Source organism: Macaca fascicularis, chromosome 15 (assembly GCF_037993035.2).
Source record: "Macaca fascicularis isolate 582-1 chromosome 15, T2T-MFA8v1.1".
Classification (NCBI taxonomy): domain Eukaryota; kingdom Metazoa; phylum Chordata; class Mammalia; order Primates; family Cercopithecidae; genus Macaca; species Macaca fascicularis.
Window position 1 is genome coordinate 21,004,248 of NC_088389.1, and position 23,834 is coordinate 21,028,081.

Here is a 23,834-nt window from a genome sequence, read left to right on the forward strand (position 1 = left end):
AATCTCAAAACAAATATTAATGACGATGGCTACTTTAGAGAAGATAAAACATCCCCAAGGGTTCAACCAACATTAAAGTCTCTCCCATCATCCTATTAATAAAAAGGAAGTCTACCCTTGTACTAGTTTTCAACATTGCCATTTATTCTCATCATATATCTCCTCCACAATGACATTAAGTTAATTTAAGGAAAAAGTTCCAGCTAGAGGAGTTAAAATTCATGCCTAAGAGTCTGTCCAAAAACAATATAAAACCATGCTCAAGCCTAAGGTTAGTATAAGCTGAGGCAGGCCATGTGTTAAGTCATAACAGAGACCTAATTACTCACATGGAGAAGGAGCACAGCAGCAAGAAATGACTGGCCCTGGCAATAACCAATCTCTTCATCATACACAGAATAAGCCTGGAAAATAAAACACACAGAGGATATGTAAATGAATGTATCCACTTGTGGGCCATGGTGGTACTATAGGACCTTGAATACAGAACCCTGGAGGATGCTACCCACACTGGGACAGCATTTTGACAGGCAATAAGTGGTGCCAATACTTCTCTCCAATCTTAATTTTTTCTTTACAATGAATACAGCTATCACCACTCCATTTCCTGTGGTGAAGGAGTAGGGAAGAGTAAGCAAAAACCACTTCTGCACTAAAAAAACTTTTCATATTTCCTTGTTGTTGTTCATGATGTTCCCTCTCTCTGCCTGAAACATGCACTCTTCCTTCAGGCACCAAACTTATTTCAATTCCCCCAGAATGAATCCCTCTCTTCTCTGCCTCTATGGCACCTGCTACACAAGCATGGTTATTATTATATTACCACCACATTGCATTTTATTTTATTTTTAGAGACAGGGTCTTGCTCTCTTGCTCAGGCTGGAATGCAGTGGTACAATTACGGCTCACTGCAGCCTCAACCTCCTGGGCTCAAGGGATCTTGCCCCATCAGCCTCCTGAGTAGCTGGGACCACAGGCTTGCACCATCATGCCTGGCTAAAATTTTTTTTTTTTTTGAGACGGAGTCTCGTTCTGTCACCCAGGCTGGAGTGCAGTGGCGCGATGTCAGCTCACTGCAAGCTCTGCCGCCTCCCGGGTTCACGCTGTTCTCCTGCCTCAGCCTCCCGAGAAGCTGGGACTACAGGCGTCTGCCACCACGCCTGGCTAATTTTTTTTTTTTTGTATTTTTAGTAGAGACGGGGTTTCACCGTGTTCGCCAGGATGGTCTCGGTCTCCTGACCTCATGATCTGCCCGCTTCGGCCTCCCAAAGTGCTGGGATAACAGGCGTGAGCCAGCCTGGCTAATTTTAAAAAATTTTTTATAGAGATGAGATCTCAACTATGTTGTGCAGGCTGGTCTCTAGCCCCTGGGCTCAGGCTATCCTCCTGCCTTGGCCTCCCAAAGTACTGGGATTATATGTGTGAGCCAATGCACCTGGCCCACACTGCATTTTTTTTTTTTTAATAGAGATAGGGTCTCACTATGTTGCCCAGGCTGGTCTCAAACTCTTGAGCTCAAGTGATCCTTCTGCCTCAGCCTCTCAAAGTGCTAGGATTACAGGCTTGAGCCACCAAGCCCAGCCCCACACTGCATTTTACATGTCCATCTTCTCTGCCAGACGAGTAGGCTTTGTGAGGGATAGGGTGATGTCCTATTCAACCTAGTCAGCACCTCATATACAGCATGCACTCACTAAACACTGTTAATGTTATTCATTTTTCTTTCTGGGAAAAGCTCTTTTGGCAAAGACACCAAAATATAATTCTTTCCACAATATCATAATAACTTTTCTGATAAGCGAGATTACTCTGAAAACATTTGTGGGTTCCTCTGGAAATCTTATTTTTATTTTTCTTGGCAGCAAATGATTACTACCCATCTCCTCTGAACATTATTTTGAATAGAATATTGACATCTAACATTCTTCATGGTTTACTCTTTGGTTTTTTAGTTCTTTTTCAGAGTTCTGTTTTTATATCTGGTATTTGTAGTTCTCATGTAAATGTGGTACAAAGGGAAATTCCTATATCTTCAAGATGTTATTCCTTGTTTGACAAATTTATTTCTTGTGAAACTCCCTTTGTTTTCCACTTATTTTTTGTGCCAAGGTTCCTCTGTGTTCCAAGAAAGCAACTTAGAATTGGGTATGTTTAGAATATATAACTCTTAGCAAAATATGGTGCCAATACTTAATAGATGCTAGTCAAGTTAATATGCAACCAAAGTTTATCACTAGCTTTGGTGAAGCTATAGCTTTTAAAAATGCATATATTATGATCATGCATTCAGAAATTTTCATAGAATTCAATGTAATCTTATTATACCATACCCATTTCATCACAGTTTATCTGATAAGAAGGCTACAGGATGAGAAACACATATACTTTTCCAGAGACAAGATGTGCAAAAAGGGCTTTAGAAATTATCAGTTTATAATACAACGAGGCACCACTTTCCTATCAAATTAATAACAATTAACAAATGTTAATACCAGTATTAACACTGTGTTAAAAATGAGTAGTAATATATGCTAAAACAAGTCTTTGGAAAACAGGCAATGTCTCTGAAGATATCCATTAGTAGTTTTATCAGCCATTAGTAGTTTTATCAGTTACAAAAGAACAGAGGCTTTAGAGTTAGTCAGAGTTGGGTTAAAATCCCACAACTGCCAATGTCTAGATATGGATCCTTTCTTTCTTTCTTTCTTTTTTTTTTTTTTTTTTTTGAGATGGAGTCTCGCTCTGTCACCCAAGCTGGAGTGCAGTGGCACGATCTTGGCTCACTGCAACCTCCGCCTCTCAGGTTCAAGCAATTCTCCTGCCTCAGTAGCTGGGACTCCCAAGTAGCTGGGATTACAGATGCCCACCACCACACCCAGCTAATCTTTGTATTTTTAGTAGAGATGGGATTTCATCATGTTGGCTAGGCTGGTCTCGAACTCCTGACCTCAGGTGATCCACCCACCTTGGCCTCCCAAAGTCCTGGGACTGCAGGCGTAAGCCACTGCGCCTGGCCTAGATATGGATCTTGAGTGTGTAACTTACTTTATTTGTAGTATGAGAATAAGCCCAGTATTAATATCACAGAGTTGATGTATTCTTCTCATTTAGTCCTCTCATTTAACATGCTCAGCACAGAGCTTCGGCAATTATGTATTAATAATAGGATGAAATTGTACTGAATTTCTATAGGTAGAAAATGGAGGGGAGAATATTTTTCAGGCTGATGGAAGATAAAGGAATCATACAGGTGTGAAATTATATGATATATTTGGAAAATGTTTGGAGTGTAAGTTTCATGTTGGCTGTAATGAAATCTGGGGGAGGAAAAGACATTTCACTAATTCATCAACACTTAATGAACACCTACTATAGACCAAGCACTGTGCCAAGTGCTACAGATGCTACCATATCTAAGAAATGATCCCTGCCCTTGAAGACATCACAGTTCAGGGGGAAGTTAGACAAGTGAATCAACGAGAGCACAGTGAGAAGTTCAATGTGGCTAATGCATACAATATTTGGAGAAGCAGCAATAAGGGCAAAGTCAGGATATAATACAAAGTATCTTCAACACTAAGCTAAGGAATCCAGGGAAATGAACTAGGACTTTTCATTTAATTCCATGGGTTATAAAGTAGCCGTTATAAAGGTTTCTGTGGAGGCCACTGAAATGATCTAATTCTGTGTTAGGCAAGGAGTAAAGAATAAACAGGCTAGAACCCAAAGGCAGAGCAGCTTTTGTAAAACTGCCAGCAATGTAAGATACTGGCCTCTACCAGGGAGGTGAAGAGACAGAATGAAGCTAAGGGAGACATCAGTCATACCTAACACAACCTAGACAAAGACAGGACTGAAAACTAACAGAAATTATTGTCTCCAGCAGGACAATGGTATGGGAGAAGAGGAGGACTATGTTTCATTTAAAAAGATACAACTTAATGTAATGTGGGTCTTGTTGGATCTTGATTCTACCCAGCCATATTAAGGATATTTGAATATGGAGTAGCTACTAATTGGTAAAGATGGATAAACTTATTTTTTAGAGATGTAGTATTAAAAAATTAGGATCATGATGTCTAAGATTTGTTTTAAAGTACTTCAGGAAAAAGGAAAAAAAGAGACAAAGCAACTGTGACAATACATTGACAAATAATGAATTAGCGTGGGGGATATTAACTATACTTATCAGTTAGACTAATCATTATATTAATTAATGTTTATGCTTGAAATTTTTCATAATAAACCATGTTTTAAAATGAACTCTATTTTTAAACCCATTCTGTTTGATATACTTGACAGACTTTTACATGGAGACTAATTGTCTGCTGGAAATTTAGACCTTGAGTTAATATAGATTTGAGAACATCTGTACAGTGGTGATAGCTGAAGCTCTGGGGGTGGAACAGATTACCCAGGGAGATGGTGTAGAGCTAGCGAAACTACCAACTGATCACCCAGAGGAAGGCCTCTGGTTTAGCGGCAGGTAGTGTGAGATAAAATGAAGTCAGTGAAGTCATGAGAGTGAGCCCATACCCAAGAGGCTGACATGTCTTATGCTCAAGAGCAGAAAGCTCTGCAAGGAAAAGCATCATCAAATAGGAATTAGAATATAGTGGGGTCAAAAGTATGTAACGAGGGACCAGAGGGAGTGGACACAGTGTTACTTTCCAAGAAATTCTGTGGTAAAGTGAGAGATGGCAGGGGTCACTGTTTAAACAGGAAATAAAACTGAGAAGGGGCTAAAAAAGGATGCTCAGAGAGGAAGATTACCACAGAAATCATAGCTTTATGTATCCTATGTAAAAGTTAAAATTAAATCTAAAAAATATTTCTCTAAACTCAACTGTCCTTATAGTTTAAATCATCTAACTTTTCACTGGTGAGCCTATCCTTTATTGCTAGCCTGTCCTAAAACCCGTTGTCATATAGCATTAGGGACATGTCTCATGCTTTATCTGTACTTACTACATAGGAGATGCTAAATAAGTACTTGATTACTTTTGGGAGGAAAAGACTAAAGACGAATTCTGAGGACAGACGAAGATCGAAAAACTCCGTTCCTACCTCCTCCTTTTATAACCCAATCGCTCTAATGTGCCAAAATCTATTTGAAAATGGAATACTGAAATTGAACAGGTTATCACTTCCTTTAGTGTTTGGGTACAGACCTTTTGAGAGAAATCAGAATCTCCCATCATTTACTATGCTGCAGTGCTGTAAGTCCACCTGGATAGGCAATGACACTTCCCACTGTGAGATGGTACCATAGGTACCAAGTTCATCACTTATAAAGTGAATACTGAAAAGGAGTCTGCAATGTCACAGGGTTCAGAGGTTCTTAACATAAAAACAAATTTTGAAAGTCTAAATGTGCAACTGTCATCTAAAAAATCTTGATTAGATAGGGAAAGGAAACCCTACCGTTTTATTTCTAATTATTTTCTACTCTTTAATGAGTCTAAAATTCTGTTCTCACCTTTGACTTTGCAATGTCTTCTCTCTTTTTTGAATTCTTGAACATCAAATACAAATTATACTTTGTAGTTGTTTCTTATATAATTTCAAAGCAGAACCACCACTCAAAATTGAGTCTTTTTTTTTTTTCTTTTGACTTGAAATACCTTGCATATTTTATATAAGGAATCTTGTCCATCTCCTCCTGTGTCCTTAAAGTAGTCATGGGCTGGGAACGTTCGGTTAATATCCCGGGTGATAGCACTGTCCTGGGGAGACTCCTGTGGAAACATAAGGAAAGAGAGGTTTTAGTTAGGTTAGTTATGTAAATATTCAGGTTTACGCAAGGTCTTCTCATTTACACACTTTAAATGTTGCGGGGACATACATACATATATGCATGCCCATAGTTACTGCCTCTTCAGGCACCAACCACTCAAGCAAAAGCAAATGTAAAAGGGAAAAAAAGATGGAAGAAAAGCAACCCATTTCATCTATACACTTCCATATTATACTCCATTCTTACTGCAAAGAACTGCAGCTGCTGCCCCTTCTATTGTAAGATGGAAAATATGCTATTAAGAATGGATTTCTCATAGGAAAATACTCAAACTAATCGCAAAAGGAGGAGGTAAAGTGCTCCCAGTAGAAAAACTGCTGCTTTAATTGATGCTTTGGAATGAAGCCCATATGCCAGTTTTCAAATGGAAAAGAGTAGTTACTTAATTGGGGTTTGTCCTAGAGGCAAATGGCATAAGAATGCACAAAGCAATCTACTCAGAATGAACCAGAACACCAAATGCCAAGGGATTCAAGCAGGCTATGGGAAAATATCCTTTGCTTTTTCCAACGGACAAAAACTGTTTCCTCTTCTATAATGAGTTAACTAAAACTGAACAAATGTCAATAATGTCAACGAACCTTTGTAAAATACACCAAGTACCCAGTTATTTCCAATATTCTCCCCTTGTTAAATTTCATTTGCTGACACAGTAAAGAACTGGAATACAGAAACATGACCTTCTATTTTTAACAATGCAGTGTCTTCATAGCTAAGACAATAGAGTTGATTCTCCTTGGTAAGAATACATCATCATCAGTATACTATCAAAGAACATGATACCTCTGTTTTAAGATGAAAAATGCAAGTGCTGTTCTTCTCTTGTCCAATAATTTCTCTAGCCTTTTGGGTAATTATGTTCCCAAGGCCATGAATATTTTATGGTTGTGGGATCTGAACTAACTTTAAAGCCTATGCTCTTTCTTAAACAGTAAACTATTTATACCTTCAAGGAAGTCGCCAAATTGCTTTTCAAAGAGTTTGAGTGGCATATGTTACTTCTAGTTATTAACATAGTCTTAACAGTTAATGGCAGCTCAGGACTGTGGTGCTCTTCAACAAAAGGAAAAAATCCAAGGGATATCTATGACTACAGCAACTAATTACATGGTGGTAGCTTCCAGAATGAAATAGAGCTCGGCGTTGGAGGTACCTCCAAAAGTTGAGAAAGTGGGGGAGAGAGGGAGAGCAAGCGAGAGTGACCGACAGATTGAGTGAGCACATGCACAGATTTTGGGGAAGGCAAGGTAGCTAGAACTGTAGGGTAGAGTGCTAGTGAGGAATAAGCTGAATAGAGAACTGAAGAGTTAGAAGAGGGGTCCCTATGAGACATGAATCATAAAAAAATGACAAACTGGATACTTCATCAAAATTTTAAAATCTTACTATTCAAAAAACTGTTTAAAATATGAAAAGTTAAGTCATAGGCCAGGACACAATACCTACAAAACATATTTGATAATAAAGTTGGAGACCTGTAATCCCAGCACTTTGGGAGGCCGAGATGGGCGGATCACGAGGTCAGGAGATCAAGACCATCCTGGCTAACACGGTGAAACCCCGTCTCTACTAAAAAATACAAAAAACTAGCCGGGCGAGGTGGCGGACACCTGTAGTCCCAGCTACTCGGGAGGCTGAGGCAGGAGAATGGCATAAACCCGGGAGGCGAAGCTTGCAGTGAGCTGAGATCCGGCCACTGCACTCCAGCCTGGGCGACAGAGCGAGACTCCGTCTCAAAAAATAAATAAATAAATAAAGTTGGAGTTGTATCCAGAATATATAACTCTCTAATGAGAAAGACAATTTTTTAAAAAGTGGGAGGGTGTAAATGATTCAGGCATTTCATTAAGGAAGATCTAACACATGGCAAATAAGCACTTGAAAAGATGTCAACATTACGAGTCCTCAGGGCAGTGCAAATTAAAACCACAATGAGACTCCACTACATATCTACAAAATGCTAAAATTAAGAAGTGTTGGCAAAGGATAAGAAACAACTGGAACTCCTATACAATGCAAAATGGTACAAACACTTTGGAAACAGTTTGGCAGTTTCTTACAACAGTAAACACAAAATTACCATACAACCCAATGATTCCATTCCTAGGTATTTACCAAAGAGAACTGAAAATATAAATGCATGAAAAGACAAACTCAATGTTTACAGCAGCTTTATTTCTAACAGCCAAAACTGGAAACAATCCAAAGAGAGTCAGATGAATTTAGGAATTCTATAAAACAACAGAAGCTCTAAAAAATGCTAAGAATGATAGACTGTGGTTTAAGACAACTATGCAGGTTAGAAAATTAAATTGAGAATGGAGAGGAATATGGAAACCTTCAAAATATTTTACATCAGTTACATCAATCATATCATACTGATGATGGAGATGACAACCCGAAAAAGGATACAGTTATTCGAGGTATGAGATTTGGGCTGGGCATGGTGGCTCTCGCCTGTAATCCGAGCAACTTTCAGAGGCTGAGACAGGTGGATCACTTGAGGCCAGCAGTTTGAGACCGGTCTGGCAACATGGTGAAACCCCGTCTCTACTACAAATACCAAAATTAGCCAGGCATGGTGGCAGGCGCCTGTAATCCCAGCTACTTGGAAGGCTGAGACACGAGAATTGCTTAAGCCCGTGAGGCAGAGGTTGTAGTGAGCCAACATCATGGCACTGCACTCCAGCCTGCGCAACACAGTGAGACCTGTCTCAATTTAAAAAAAAAAGAGAGAGAGAGGAGATGAGATTTGGAAATTCAACTGTACACAGGATGTAAAAAATAACAAAAAAACTGAAAATACTCTCTATAACTGGGTTCTTGTCAATCTGCCATCCCATATCCATTAATCATGGAATTATAAGAGAATGAAAGGGCAAAATGTCCTTAAGAGAAGGTCAATTTGAAAATTCACACTCAATTTTTGATGCCTTCAAGAATGATAATAAATTGAGGAGTTCCATGTGAATCATTTGCTTAAAATATTTGGCCTTAGGAAATATGCTGAAGAACTTGGAATAAATTCATTTGACTTGCTGGAGGCCACATCATGCAAAAATGATGCAGAAATTCTAATAATGATAAATTTAGTAAGTTCCTATCAGAATGATATTAAATTTGAAAAGGTTCGAAAATAAAACACAGCAACATTATGGATGATCCCCTAGAGGAAAAAAGCAAAGAGCTTTTGCAAAATAGTCAAAGCAAGTGCTTATAAAATTAAGCTTTATACAACAATATATATTCCTTTTCTTTCTTGTTTTGCTCTTGTTGCCCAGGCTGGAGTGCAATGGAGCAATCCTGGCTCACCATAACCTCCACCTCCCCAGTTCAAGTGATTCTCCTGCCTCAGCCTCCCAAGTAGCCGGGATTACAGGCATGTGCTACCATGCCCGGCTAATTTTTGTATTTTTAGTAGAGATGGGTTTTCTCCTGGTCAGGCTGGTCTTGAACTCCTGACCTCAGGTGATGCGCCTGCCTCGGCCTCCCAAAGTGTTGGGATTACAGGTGTGAGCCACAAAACCCAGCTGTATTCATTTCTAAGGAGTTAAACATAAATGTAACTGATGTAGAGAGCCCGCCAATTCAACACATATAACACTATTCATGACCAAACTGATCGAGTCAACCAAATACATCCTCTCAAGGAGGCTGTAGTTAGCAAAATGGCTTAACAGACAAGTTCTTATAAATGTACTTTTATAAATGTACTTACGGCAACAGTGCACAGATGGTGACTTTAAAAGAACACGGAATGAATGGCAAAAATATTGTCAGTTGTTATGTTCTGAAAATTACTGCTGTTATAACAGAGGTAGGTTTTTTTTTTTGATCAACTGGTTTTGTGTTTTGGCTAATTCATTTATCCCAAGAAAAACACCTTTAATCTTCAGAAGAAAACAAAAATGCAATAGGATTATGCAGTACGGACATCTTGCAACTTTTTCTATAAAGGGTCAGGTAAAAATTTTTGGCTTTGCAAGCCATTCAGTGCTGCAGTTTTTCAACTGTTCCCTTGTAGAGCACCCATAGACAATACATAAATAAACAAGCACTGCTGTGTCCTAACAAAACTTTATTTATAAAAGCAAGAGCAGGCCAGGCACAGTAGCTTATGCCTGTAATCCTAGCACTTTGGGAGGCCGAGGCGAGTAAACCACTTGAGCCCAGCAGATCGAGACCAGCCTGGGCAACACGGTGAAATCTCATCTCTACAAAAATACAAAAATTAGCTGGGCGTAGTGGTACACACTTGTCTTAGCTATTCGGGAGGCTGAAGCAGGAGGATCCCTTGAGCCCAGGAGGTGGAGGTTGCAGTGAGCCAACACTGTGTCACTGTGCTCCAGCCTGGGCCATAAGAGAGAAAACCTGTCTTAAACAACAACAACAACAAAAACGAATAAACAAAAGTGAGAGGCAAACTGAACTTGGCCCTGAGGTGGTAGTCTGTTAACCCTTGTTATAAGTATACTACAACACATAATTTGTTATGGTCAGCATGACCAGAGAGAAGATTTTCGTTATGATTTTAAATATACTAACATGTTATTAATTTTATACATGCTTTGCCCTCAAAAACTCTGTCACAACCTGCTACAGCTTGAAATGTCTATCTCTTTGAACACTTTCATACTTTTTCATGTAATAACAAATGTTAAAAATGTTTGCTGCATTTTGCAAAAGTCAGTATATTCCTGTATATGCAGCGAGTAAACGTTTAAATAAAACCTTGCAATTGTAGTGGTATATAGTCCCTGATATTTCAAGCAGCAAAATAAACAGTATATACAGCTCATAAATTATAAACACATAAAATGACACCCATGAGACTGGCTAAAATAAAAATACCAAATGTTGGTGAGGATATGAAATTACTGGAACTCTCAATGGTTGCTAATGGGTGTGTAAATGATATAACCATTTTGGTAAAGAACATAGCAGTTTCCCATAAAGTTAAATATATATCTAACTACCATGACCCAGCAATTCCATTCCTAATAGCCTCATGTGTAATAGCCCAACTAGAAACCTCAAATGTCCATCTATAGAAAAAGTGATAAATTATGATATATCCATTTAATGGACTACTACCCAGCAATATAAATGAACCTCTAATACATGAAACACAAATAAATCTCAAAAACATTATGTTGAGCAAAAGCCCATGGTGACAGAAATCGAAATGGTTACCTGGGAGTGGGTGGGAAATCAAAAGAAAAGGGGCATAAGGGAACTTTCTGAGATGATAGAAAAGTTTACATTTTCTTTGATTGGTGTTTATACAAATATAAAAAATTGTCAAAATTCATCAAAATGAACATGTAAGGTGTATGTTTATTGTATGTAAATTATAGTACACTCACAAAAACTGTAATCTCACGTTCCCCACCTCCCTCCACCAACGTTTCTCAACACTTCTCTATTCTTGTGAATGGCAGCAGGTTTTACCACCTTGTTTCTGATTCTAGCTACCATGAATGATCACTGATCTTGAGATCTCTCTGCAGAGTCTGGATTCTGTCTCTCTCTTTCCACTTCTAGTGCATCACCCAAAGGCAGACCCATGCTTCATCTTACCAAGACTAATATAACAGCCTAAATGATTGTCTTAGTCGCTTCGGGCTACTCTAACAAAATACTAAAAACTGGGTGGCTTATAAACAACAGGAATTGTTTTTATAGTTCGGGAGGCTGGAAATTCCAAGATCAAGATGCTGGAAAATGCAGTGTTTGGTGAAGGCTCGCTGTACGGCTCATAGGTGGCATGTGCTCACTGTGTTCTCATATGGGGCAGGGCAGCTCTCTAGGCCTCTTCTTTCTAAGGGCACAAATCCCATGCATAAGGACTTTGCCCCCATGACCTAAACACTTCCCAAAGGCCCCATCTCCTAACGGCATCACATTAGTGATTAGGCTTTTTTGTTTTTGTTTTTTTAATTTTTATTTATTTATTTTGAGACAGAGTCTCGCTCTGTCGCCCAGACTGGAGTGCACTGGCACGATCTCGCCTCACTGCAAGCTCTGCCTCCCGGGTTCACGCCATTCTCCTGCCTCAGCCTCCCAAGCAGCTGGGACTACAGGTGCCCACCACCACACCCGCCTAATTTTTTGTATTTTTTTAGTAGAGATGAGGTTTCACCGTGTTAGCCAGGATAGTCTCCATCTCCTGACCTCGCGATCCACCCACCTCAGCCTCCCAAAGTGCTGGGATTACAGGCGTGAGCCACCACGCCCAGCCATGATTAGGTTTTGACATATGAATTTTGGGGGGACATAAACATTCAGACCATAACACTGATCTTCCTTTATCTCTTTACTTCTACCAGCACAACCATGTCCGATTAATTTTCCTGAAATGCATGGACCAATCAGATCATTTGCTGGTCATAAACTTTTATGAGTCGTTATTACTATGCACACCAGAGGAGGAAGTCCATGCCTCCTTCTCCATAATGACCACTTCACAAGCAGAGTGAACACCAATCTGATTTCAGAATACCACTTGAACCATGTAGTAAGTAGGGTCACTGCTGCAAAAGGCACCCAGGACATTCTGCTCTCTCTCTCAAACGCATGCTGGAAAATCCTGAGGATCTGGGGCATGCTGGGGGAAGACTGGAGCATTAGGAAGAGAAAAGCCTTTAAACCCAGACACATATTCAAGTCCAATGTGCTGCTGGTGGCTGCCAGTTAACAAATTAAACCTTGTTTTCCACTTGTCACTCTTCCTTGTGTTTCTATTTCTTTGAAAACTTAAAGAAAAAAAGGGGTGACTGGCATGGCAGAATTTGGGCATTGTTGGAAGGAGGTCTATTTAAAACCATACTCTAAAATATCAGCACTTCTTAAATGTATTCACTAAGCAAATACTGAGAATTAACGCCTCATGCTAAAATCCAAATCTCTTCCCCAAACATAAGCATTATAATGATATACCTTAGTGCATTTTAAAGGGAAAATCTAACTTTTGGCTTTCTTAGTATAATAAAACTTTTTTGTTTTCTTATTTTAATAAAATTGTTTTGCTTTTCTGTAATAATAATACTGGAAGGAAAAAGAAGAATTTTACCATTCAGATATAACCATGGGTAATATTTGGCTGGCATATGCCAAACTTTTTAGGTTATAACCATTTATTTTTATAAAATGATTTTAGAAAATATGTTTTTGCTAACTACAAAATATTGTATCTTTTCATATTATTTGGCCATTATCCTACCTTAGTATTTTTAATGCACAGTAACCTGTCACATGGTCGTATCATAATTTACTCTGCCAAAATCTCCGCTTTGGGATATGCAGCTATTCTACCCCTTTTGCTATAAACAAGGCTATAAGTAGAGCAGTGATTCTTAAGGGAGAAAAGACAGTTTCCACAAACACTCCATTTCCCTGAAGATACAGCATAATCCTTGTTTTTGGATTTTGAGTGGTCCTGCTAATTTGCCCTTCAGAAAAGTTGTAACAATTTACAAACCACATTGATACCACTCTTACAGCAATTACTCTGTTCTTGAATAGTCATTTGTATACTTGTCCTACGCTCCTTCTAGTCTGTAAGAATTGAATCTAAAGTTGCAAAAAATTGCACATAAAGTTTATTGACTCTATCCTATTCTAACTGCAATACATGATTTGCTGTCAACATTTAAAAAGGTATTACCATACATACATTTGCTTGCTCTGTCAGTTGAGAGGGCCTAGAAGCAATAACATCCAGTAGCAAGGAGCACACCTAGCATCTATATTTTGGTATCTAGTATCATTTACTAACAAAAGGAACGAACCCTCCTTGGAGAAATGGCTGCTTCTAGGACTAGGGCAGATAGCCTGGAACATATTGTATTGGCAAAAAACAGGAAATTGTCTCCCTTCACCCCCACCACAAAGAAAACAAACCTACATCGATAGGGGTATGCCAAAGGGACACGGGAGCCAAGTGAAAGAGTTCCCAATCAATGGTCAAAGCTGGAGCAATTTTAGCAACAAAATAAACTGGGTTATATAAGTATAAAAGAAATGGCCAGGCATGGTGGCTCACGCCTATAATCTCAGCACCCTGGGAGGCCGAGGTGGTCGGATCACCTGAGGTCAGGAGTTCAAGACCAGCCTGGCTAAAATGGCGAAACCCCATCTCTACTAAAAATACAAAAATTAGCTGGGCGTGATGGTGGGTGCCTGTAATCCCAGCTACTCAGGAGGCTAAGGCAGGAGAATCGCTTGAACCCAGGAGGCGCAAGTTGCAGTGAGCCAAGATCGTGCCATTGCACTCCAGCCTGGGCGACAAGAGAGAAACTCCATCTCACAAAAAAAAAAAAAAAAAAAAAAAAGGAGAGGAAGAAATATCTGGCTGGGCATGGTGGCTCACATTGTAATCCCAGCACTTTAGGAGGCCAAGACAGGAGGACTGCTTGAACCAAGGAGTTCAAGACCAGCCTGGGCAGCATGGTGAAATGCCGTCTCTACAGAAAAATAAAATAAAATAAAATAATTTTAAAAAATTAAAAAAATAAAATTAAAAAAAAACCTCAACAAAACAAGCAAACAAAAAACACACAAAAAATTAACCAGGCATGGCGGCACATGTAGTCCCACCTACTCAGGAGGCTGAGGTGGGAGGATTGCTTGAGCCTGGGAGGTCAAAGCTGCAGTGAGCTGTGATCGTGCCATTGCATTTCAGCCTCTGTGACAGAACAAGACCCTGTCTCCAGTCAATCAATAAAAGAAATATCCAGGAGTCCATACTTACATAAATAAATGATTGAACAAATAAATGGGGGAGAAGAGACAAATCCTCCACGCAGAAGAATCCCAAATAATTTATGTAGATACCTCACCTTCGAGGAAGGAGAGCAAAACTCCCCACTCCTTAAGTGTGGGCTGTGCACAGTGACTTCCTTCAGAATAGTACAGTACAGTATAACACAGTGGGAAAAAGAAACCAGTGGAGAAAACTGACAAAGACGACTTTGGCCAGATGATTGAGGTCAAAAGCAGTGATGTCACACTGACAGCATGTACCCTTGATGTCATAAAAATGGCACTTTACCTCTGTATTATTCCTTCAGAATAGTATAGTACAGTATAACGCAGTGGGAAAAAGAAACCTTATGGTGGAGAAAACTGACAAAGATGACTTTGGCCAGATGATTGAGGTCAAAAGCAGTGATGTCACACTGACAGCATGTACCCTTGATGTCATAAAAATGGTGCTTTACCTCTGTATTATTCCTCCTCAAAATTCATGACTTCATGTCAGACAAATTTCACTTGAGGGATATTCTACAAAATACTTGAACAGTATTTCTTAAAACTGTCAAAGTCATTAAAAACAAGGCAAGCCTCAGAAACTGTTACAGTCAACGGGAACCTAAGGAAATATGAGACTAAATGTAATGCACTATCCTGGATGGAATCCTGGAGCAGAAAAAGGATATTAGATAAAAACTAAAGAAATGTAAATGAAGTTTGGGATTTGGTTAATAATATCTTGATATTGTGTTATTAATTATAATAAATGTACCATAAATACAAGGTGATAATAATAGAGTTAATAACAGAGTATACGGGAATTCTTTGTACTATTTTTACAGTATTTCTGTAAATCTAAAACTGTTCTTAAAAATAAAGTTTATTAAAAGCAAAAAGATATTACCTCCTTATTCTACAATATGGAAATTCAGACTTAAGAGAAATTAAGCCACCCAACTTCACACACCAGAACTTATTAAAGCCCTCAATAAAATGCTGGACTAAATTTGTGCAATAAAATTGGTGTAATGAACATTGTGGATATATGCTCAATAGTAATCACAGGTAGGCTCTGTTTTTGTAATTTATTTGCAGGTGATTTCTTTCTTCTCCCCAGTTATGATGATCTTTGAGTGTGTACAATAATACAGTGGTGAAGCTCTATTACTTTCTTAAATTTGAAGGCTCTCCTAAAATAGATTATGCAGATAAAAAATCTAAGGAAACAATAACATTTGTGCTGTTTTCTTCTCCCTATCTTGGTTTTAAAAGTCTCCCATTAGTTAAAACCACAGTGGTACTACATTCTGTAATCTTTCTGGATGACTATTTTTATACCTTACTGTGAGAATTGGCTCACTGTGTAATTTCTCAGGATCAACAAGGTACTGGGAACTGTAGGAAACCCTTTAAATACACACCCTTTTGTAAACTCAAGTTGAAAAATAGAAAGCTAAGAATGGCAGGAAGAAAAAGAAAGTACCCAAACAAAGAAAACGCAGTGGAAGGCTGCCATGAGAAATAACCAGCATAGGGAAAATTATTATTTCCAAAGTAGCTTGTTGCCCAAAGAAAAAGTCAGTTCTTCTTAAGACTAACCCAGAATGTGACAGATGCTTTATTAAATGCCATCATGTAATATTTAAGAAAACAGAATAAAACAAAAACAATGCCAAAACCCACTCCAATACATTATATACCATGTCCTATCTTTACAATATACTTCACAAGAATAAAGTAACAATTTTTGGTTACATTTTCTTTTTAAAAAGTCAGCTACTGCTTATCAGAAGTCATTTTAAAGACTAAGTTTTTAAAATCCCCTAAACAGATGGGATAAAAATTTAAAAGAAGGAAAATGAAATTGAAAGTGTGGTATGCTTAATATAAAATAAATGAGGACCAAAAATCTCTCAGAGGTAAAATAATTCTCTCCTAATTACATAGCACTCATGTCATTTGTCATTTCATTTCATATGTTTGGAAGTAGAACTGAGCAAAATAAAGAATGAGAATAAGACTGTTAAGCCTATGAAAACAGATGTCTTATGTTTGGGTAAAACCAAGATGGTCCTACAAAAGTCTGCAAAATCTGGAAATTTTATTTCAATTGGTCATGTCACATCTCAAGCACTTCCAATTTGATAGAGCCAAGAAAAGTGACAAAGAAAAACAGTAACATTATTTTGTCTCTTAATTGCTTTGTCTTTTAAAATTAAGTACTGAACCCATCTAAGGAATGCCTCACAAGAATTATGACAAAACAAAAACAAGGTGTGTATAGTATTCTTAGCCTAAGATTTAATAAACAGACTTACGGGTTTCTATAAATTATCTGACTTTGTATGCAAAGTTTTTTGTTTCATTTTCCTTTGTTTTTGAGACAGAGTTGCACTCTGTTGCCCAGGCTGGAGTGCAGAGGCCGTGATGTTGGCTCACTGCAACCTCCACCTCCCAGGTTCAAGAGATTTTCCTGCCTCAGACTCCCAAGTAGCTGGGATTACAGGCGCACACCATCACGCCCAGCTAATTTTTTTATTGGTAGAGATGGGGTTTCGCTATGTTGGCCAGGCTGTTCTCGAACTCCCAGCCTCAAGTATCTGCTCACCTCAGCCTCCCAAAGTGCTGGGATTACAGGCGTGGGCCACCGCGCCTGGCCTGTATGCAAAGTTTTGTGAGCATTTTTCTCAGAGGAGTGCTCAGGGTTTTAAACATGTTCACTAGAACGTTAAGCTTCATGAAGAGAGAGATTTCTGTTTTGTTCACATATATCTCTAAGCCCAGAGAAGAGTATCTGACACACAGTAAGCAACTGATAAAAACTTATTGAATAAATTAATTCTCAAAAGGATATAAGACACATAGTAAGGGTCAGAGCCACTTATCTAAAAGATCTAAAAGAAATTTTCTATTGCCAGATGTACTTTCACAGACCTAAAAATAATTATTTAAGTAACAACATGTAGGTCTATCTTAATAACCTTTTGAGGTGGGTTCTATTATCTCCCCCACTTGACAGATGAGGAAAAAAGTTAAATCACTTGGCTAGAAAGTGGGAAGCTAGCTCTGGAACCCAACTGGTCTGGTTTCCTAGATCACCTTCCTAACCCAAATGAACGTATTGTAAAAGTGAAAATATTCTGTTATCAGTATTGTGTTGGAGTTATAATTTCTAATATATTTTAAAAAATGCTTTTCTCGTGGCCAGGCACGGTGGCTCACACCTGTTATCCCAGCACTTTGGAAGGCCAAGACGGGCAGATCACCAGGTCAGGAGATTGAGACCATCCTGGCTAACATGGTGAAACCCCGTCTCTACTAATAATACAAAAAAAAAATTAGCTGGGCATGGTGGCAGGTGCCTGTAGTCCCAGCTACTCGGGAGGCTGAGGCAGGAGAATGGCAAGAACCCGGGAGGCGGAGCTTGCAGTGAGCTGAGATTGGGCCACTGCATTCCATCCTGGGCAACAGAGTAAGACTCTGTCTCAAAAAAAGATAATAATAAAATAAAATGCTTTTCTCTTCCAGACTCTTATAACTAAAATTGGTATGACATAGACTTTGAAAATGAAGTTTTCTTTTTACTAATTTGAACATGCTTCCTTGTATGAAGGCCGCTCAGTGTTTATGAAAAACAGAAATAACTAAGGCCCTAGTAATATGTAGCCAGAGAAATATATGACATTCTTAAACATAAAACCAAAGTGAGGCCAGGCACGGTGGCTCATGTCTGTAATATCAGCACTTTGGAAGGCCAAGGAGGGAAGATCACCTGAGGTTGGGAGTTTGAGACCAGCCTGATCAACATGGAGAAACCCCATCTCTACTAAAAATACAAAATTAGCCAAGCGTGGTGGCACATGCCTGTAATCCCAGCAACTCGGGAGGCTGAGGCAGGAGAAACACTTAAATCTGGGAGGCAGAGGTTGCAGTGGGCCAAGATTGCGCCATTGAACTCCAGCCTGGGCAGTAAAAGCGAAACTCCATGTCAAAAAAAAAAAAAAGGTGAATAAAATCTCAACATATGGCTCCACTGTAACTTATTCAAAGAAAAGGCACAGTCGCTAAATCCTAGGGGGCATGTATCTTAACCATTTGAGATCTTAAAAAAAAAAAAAAATGAGTATTCTTTTAAATGTTCTGAGTTTTATTCTTTAAGGCTGACCACTGGATAGATATATTTTTAGATCACAATATCTTGGCCTTTCACAGAACTACCTTCACTAAGTTGTGGTATCAGCATGTTGTAAGACTCTGTCAAAAAAAGAAAACAACCAACAAAAAAAAGACCCTGCTATTGAAACTTTGTATTTCATGGTGGTGAGGACATCTAGTTTACTCAGTGTCCCCATCAAAAAACGGTTTCTCCTAAAAAATTATGCATATTTTTCCCCATGGAAATGATCCAATATTCATTTTTGCTTTGGCCTCCAGGAAGCTCAGAAACAAATCTGCAGCTCAATCTTACATAATAAACGACTTCACAGCCTGTACATCAGTAATAGGAGTTATAGTGTATTTGTATCAAACAAATTAAAGCCTCTCAAAGTCAATTATACAGTCAAATCAGTAAGAATTTTAGAAATAGGTATCGATTGGTGGGCTCACTTAACACTGACAATACAAAAACATCTTCATCTTAATGTAGCTCTGAAGAATGCAATTATATAGAAGAAATTTTTACTTGTCCCTACATGTCTAGCAACACTGCCCTTTAAGTCAGCATTTTCAACTAGGTACCATGGGACCTCTCTGTCCTGTGGTGCTATTCTTCCACAGCAAACAAAAAGCAGGGATTTTAGTGGAAGTTGGATTTGTGTGTAGATATTGCTTTGAATATCTGGTGATTTGCTCTTGAAGGCAAAAACCATACTTACAGTAAAACTGCCACTGATTAACAATTAGTAACAATTCAAAACCAAAAAGAAATAGCAAACTGATCTCTATACATTTAAATATATGACATATTGTTTAAGTATTCAGTAATTAATGCTTTAAAATTTCTACTCCAAAGCTCCAACACATCACACAGAGCAGACTGGAATTAGATACCCATGAACATGGAGGTAACTAAAGGCATTTCAGAATCTGGTCACAATTGTGTGGAGATTGGAGTTGGACTTTTGACAAAGAATGTAGACGATGGACTTTAGGTGCTCTACTTAGATCACAATGCGACCAACAGAACACAAAATCTAGGGCCAGACTGTTCTGTCTCTGGATACTGCTTCTCCCACTTACTAATTTGTGTGACCTTGGGCAAGTCATTTAACTAATCTGAACCTTAACATCCCTATCTATAAAATCTATGCAATGGTCCCTGCCTCACAGTTTATGAGAAGCAAATGAAACACTGCATGGAAAGCTGGTGGCTTAAGGCCTGGTGTATCAGAAGTAGCTCTTTCTCACCAGACTTGAGATTTATGACGTTGGCATATTTCCAACCTTGGGAGAGAAGCCAAGGGACAAAATCCGTATTTGGCGAGTTTTCCTGTTTGGGACTTAGTGCCCTGTGAGGAATCTGCAATTAGACAGTATACAATTCAGAAATCTCCTGAATGTTATGAACATCACATTTTAACCAAATGAAATTATAAAGAAATCAGGTGGCAGAAAAACTGATACTTGAAATATAAGTGATACAATAAGAGTATTTTGTTTTTAGCCTATGAACCATACTAACGAAAACACTGTAGAGCTCAATATTAAATACCTTTGCTGATTATCTTTTTTCTTGCAAAATCATTTCTCAGAGGCAAAAATCCATCTAGGTTTGTCTATTATCATTGTCTAATTTAGTAACGAGTTCAGCCATTTCAAGAAAAATAATATAAACATTCCAAATGACTCTACTGTCTTTACTCTCTTTTCCCTCCAAACAACTTACTCCAAATATACAAAACAACAACAACAAAAAAACACCACATGCTATAATCATTGAACTGTCACAGAGCCTTTACTACACCAGACTCAATAAGCTGGTTCTAGAAATGTTTGCCAAATAAGCTCCTCTAACTTTAACATATACTTTAGAATATTAGCTGAATGATTATATAAGTATTATGTTCAATCTATACCATACAATGTAATAGAAAAGCAGATGACTTCCTCAGAAAAGATGGCTCTTTATTTAATAAAATATTGTACTGCTATCACATTGTTTCAATCCAAATATGGCATTATAGTGCCATTCTAAAAATAAATCTAAGTCCCATGTGATATGCAGCCTTTTAGCTATGTTCATTTCCTTTTAGGGCTCAAGTTTCCCACAGGAAAATCATTCAATGTTTGGCAAAACGGTCCCAAATCATGTATAGATAAGGCATAAATGCTAACTGCACTGTCAACCTTTTCCTGGTTTGCTATTGTTGATTCTCCTTCACAGCAATCCATCATGGAGAGGCCCAAGAAGCAGGAAATACTCAAGTACTGTTACCTGACAAAAGTGAACACACAAAATACCATTTTGATTAAAGAGGTGGTGATGGTCAAAGGGGGAAGGCAATTTATGGGTGAACTAAAACATAAAATTATTATATGCAAAGTCATATTCCAAACAAATGTTTCTGACAACCGTGATGAACTTCCAAATACTTATTTCATTGTATTATTACCAAGTAAACTGCATATCAAATGCTCTCTTAGTACAGCTTAATACGTACTGCATTGTTTGGCTTGTACTATTTGTTTAAAGATTTTGTAAAGCATTATATGCTATGGATAAAATCTTCTCAAAATCACTTGCTAATAACATACAACACACAGACACAGAGGACCAAGTCTCATATTCCTCAAGCTGTATTTTTACATAATCAGATCAATGGATTAAATTATTTCCAAGAAAATGCTTATAAATGCTTCAAAATGCTTAACAAATGCTCAGTTTTACTTTACAAACTTAACTTCTTCTGAAATAAGTCTCAAATCAGAGATTTAAATGTGCCTATTGAGTAGCAAAAATATACAGGAACTAACTGGGCAAGATGGCTCACGCCTGTAATCCTAGCACTTTGGGAGGCCAAGGTGGATGGATCACCTGAGGTCAGGAGTTCGAGACCAGCCTGGCCAACATGGTGAAACCCCATCTCTACTAAAAATACAAAATTAGCTGGGCGTGGTGATGCACACCTGTAATTCCAGCTTCTCAGGAAGCTGAGGCAGGAGAATCGCTTGAACCTGGGAGGCGGAGGTTTGCAGAGAGCCGAGATCACGCCATTGCACTCCAGCCTGGACGGCAAGAGCAAGACTCCGTCTCAAAAAAAAAAAAAAAAACAACCCAGCAGCTGTAAAATGGCTAGACATATTTAATTCTATGGAAGTTTCTTGCTCTTATAACAATTCACAAATATTAAATGAAAAATCTGAATGGTACTGGTCATGCAACAGCAGCAGTGAACTGCTGTACTGCATTAAGAATTCCATAAGAGGTCTGCATTCACACACATATTCAAAGGTTATAGGTATACACTCTGAGTTCCAACCTTTATTTTAATTTTGAATTTTTATATAGCTTTCAGGCAAAAATATTTTCGAACTCAACATATAAGAAAAATCAAATTGAAGATTTTAATTTTTCTATGGAAGAATCTTAATAAGAATCAAAAAACAATACTTAAAAGCTATCTTATTTTAGAATTAAAGTATAAAGCTATAAGTAAACCAGATCTTTTCCTATGAACTTAAAAACTTAAAACTTATCAGCACGTAGGAAATAATCCCAAGCAAAGTATATTAGTATGTACGTAGTAATGCCTTAAAGGACTCTCCTAGAATTAAACTCTTCATATTTTTCTATTTAAAATTCTTGAGAAACAGCTACTTTAAAAGTTACTAGATAACGTATGATCTTCCATTTTATTTAAGCAAAAACTTTACCCTTCAATCTTACTAACAGTACAATTATAAATATCAATGAAGGAATTCTTGAAATACCCATTTATTTTTTACCTCCTCGAACAAACATTTCTGAGGCTGTTACTAGTAATTAAGAGAATATTTTGATTAGTATTGAAAAAAAATCTTAATTCATTTGAATGAAAGTACCAACGGAAAGACAATGCTTTGGTTTTACTTAACACAAACCAAAATCTGAACAGTTTCCTTTTTTTCCAAACCTGCTGGAAACTCCTATTTTCTAAGCACTTGACAAATGTTGAATAACCCTTTGGACTTATTCTAGTGGAATGACTGAGTCTAAAGGAGGTTTAATACCTGGATTCTAGCCCTAATTCTGCAAATAATTAACTCTGTCACTATTCTGGGTCTCTCTTTCCCTGTCTGTGAAAGCAGGAGTCCAGATTAAGACTGCTAAGGGATCTTCTAAGCTCTGTCACTCGAGGATTCTGCATTTGTCATTCATTTTCTCAGAAGTCTTAAGTCTACCTCCAATTCCTAATTAGAATTAAATCCCTTAGCCATGTATTCCAGACCAGCTATCACCGGTTTATCTTTCTGAATTTATTCTCCCTTATATCCCAACTTAAAACTTCTGCTTCATCCATACTACCCTATTCACAAGACAGCTGCACCAGCTAACATGAGTGCTTACTGCATGCCAAGTACTATGCTAAGAGCTTCACGTGCATTAGCTCATTTAATCTTTACAATACTTACACGAGACAGTGTTAGTAGTTAAGACAACTGAGACTAAGAACGATTATGTACTTTGCCCCAGGTCCAGTCTCCTTATTCCTTAAGTATATAAACGGCCCCCCTTCAGCAGGCCTTTTAAGCTTAAAGTAGGAGCTGCCAAAATTGTATTTTCTGCCTAAGACCAACTCATTTTTAAAGTTTGGTTAAAGCGACCCCTCTTTACCGCTTGAGCCTCAAATTTCCTTTCCACCTCCTAAAGTATTTAAAATTCTTACTGTAAACCCCAATGACTTACTATTCCCTTTAAGTACATCCAAGTATTGTATGTGTATCTTAATGTCCGAGATTTGTATAGGACTAACCCTACTGCAAAACGTATTATAAAAGCAGGACAAAATATATAAAACATCAGTTGAAGAACTGAAGCTAACTGTGAAGGCAGTACTTAAGGGATTTACCATCCCTGAGAGAAGGAAGCACACCAGGCCACTCCATATTCACCCGAGGCCTTTCCTCTGATGGTATGTGCCAATCTGCATGACCTGGAAGTCACTGGGAGATTCTGACCTCTGTGTGGCAAAGAAATAATAGCTGAAATCTTTTACTGAGTTTCTACAATGCCCCTAAGTACAATTTTACATACTTTAGATGTGATAGTACCTATTTTCACAATAATTCTAATGAAGTAGTA

General features: G+C 38.1%; 1 protein-coding gene across 20 annotated transcripts in view; it reads right to left on the reverse strand.

The window, feature by feature from the left end:
• RABGAP1 (RAB GTPase activating protein 1) overlaps nt 1-23,834 on the reverse strand; it is a 175,632-nt gene that overhangs the window by 35,529 nt on the left and 116,269 nt on the right. For 13 of the 20 annotated variants that reach the window (XM_074016616.1, XM_065530107.1, XM_074016622.1 and 10 more), the window contains 2 exons: nt 5,625-5,738; nt 330-404 (listed from right to left, as the gene is read on the reverse strand). In XM_074016616.1, the coding sequence (XP_073872717.1) occupies nt 330-404; nt 5,625-5,738 (189 nt within the window). The remainder of the gene's footprint in view (nt 1-329; nt 405-5,624; nt 5,739-23,834) is intronic. The other 7 variants (XM_074016618.1, XM_074016621.1, XM_065530111.1 and 4 more) reach the window with 1 other exon arrangement.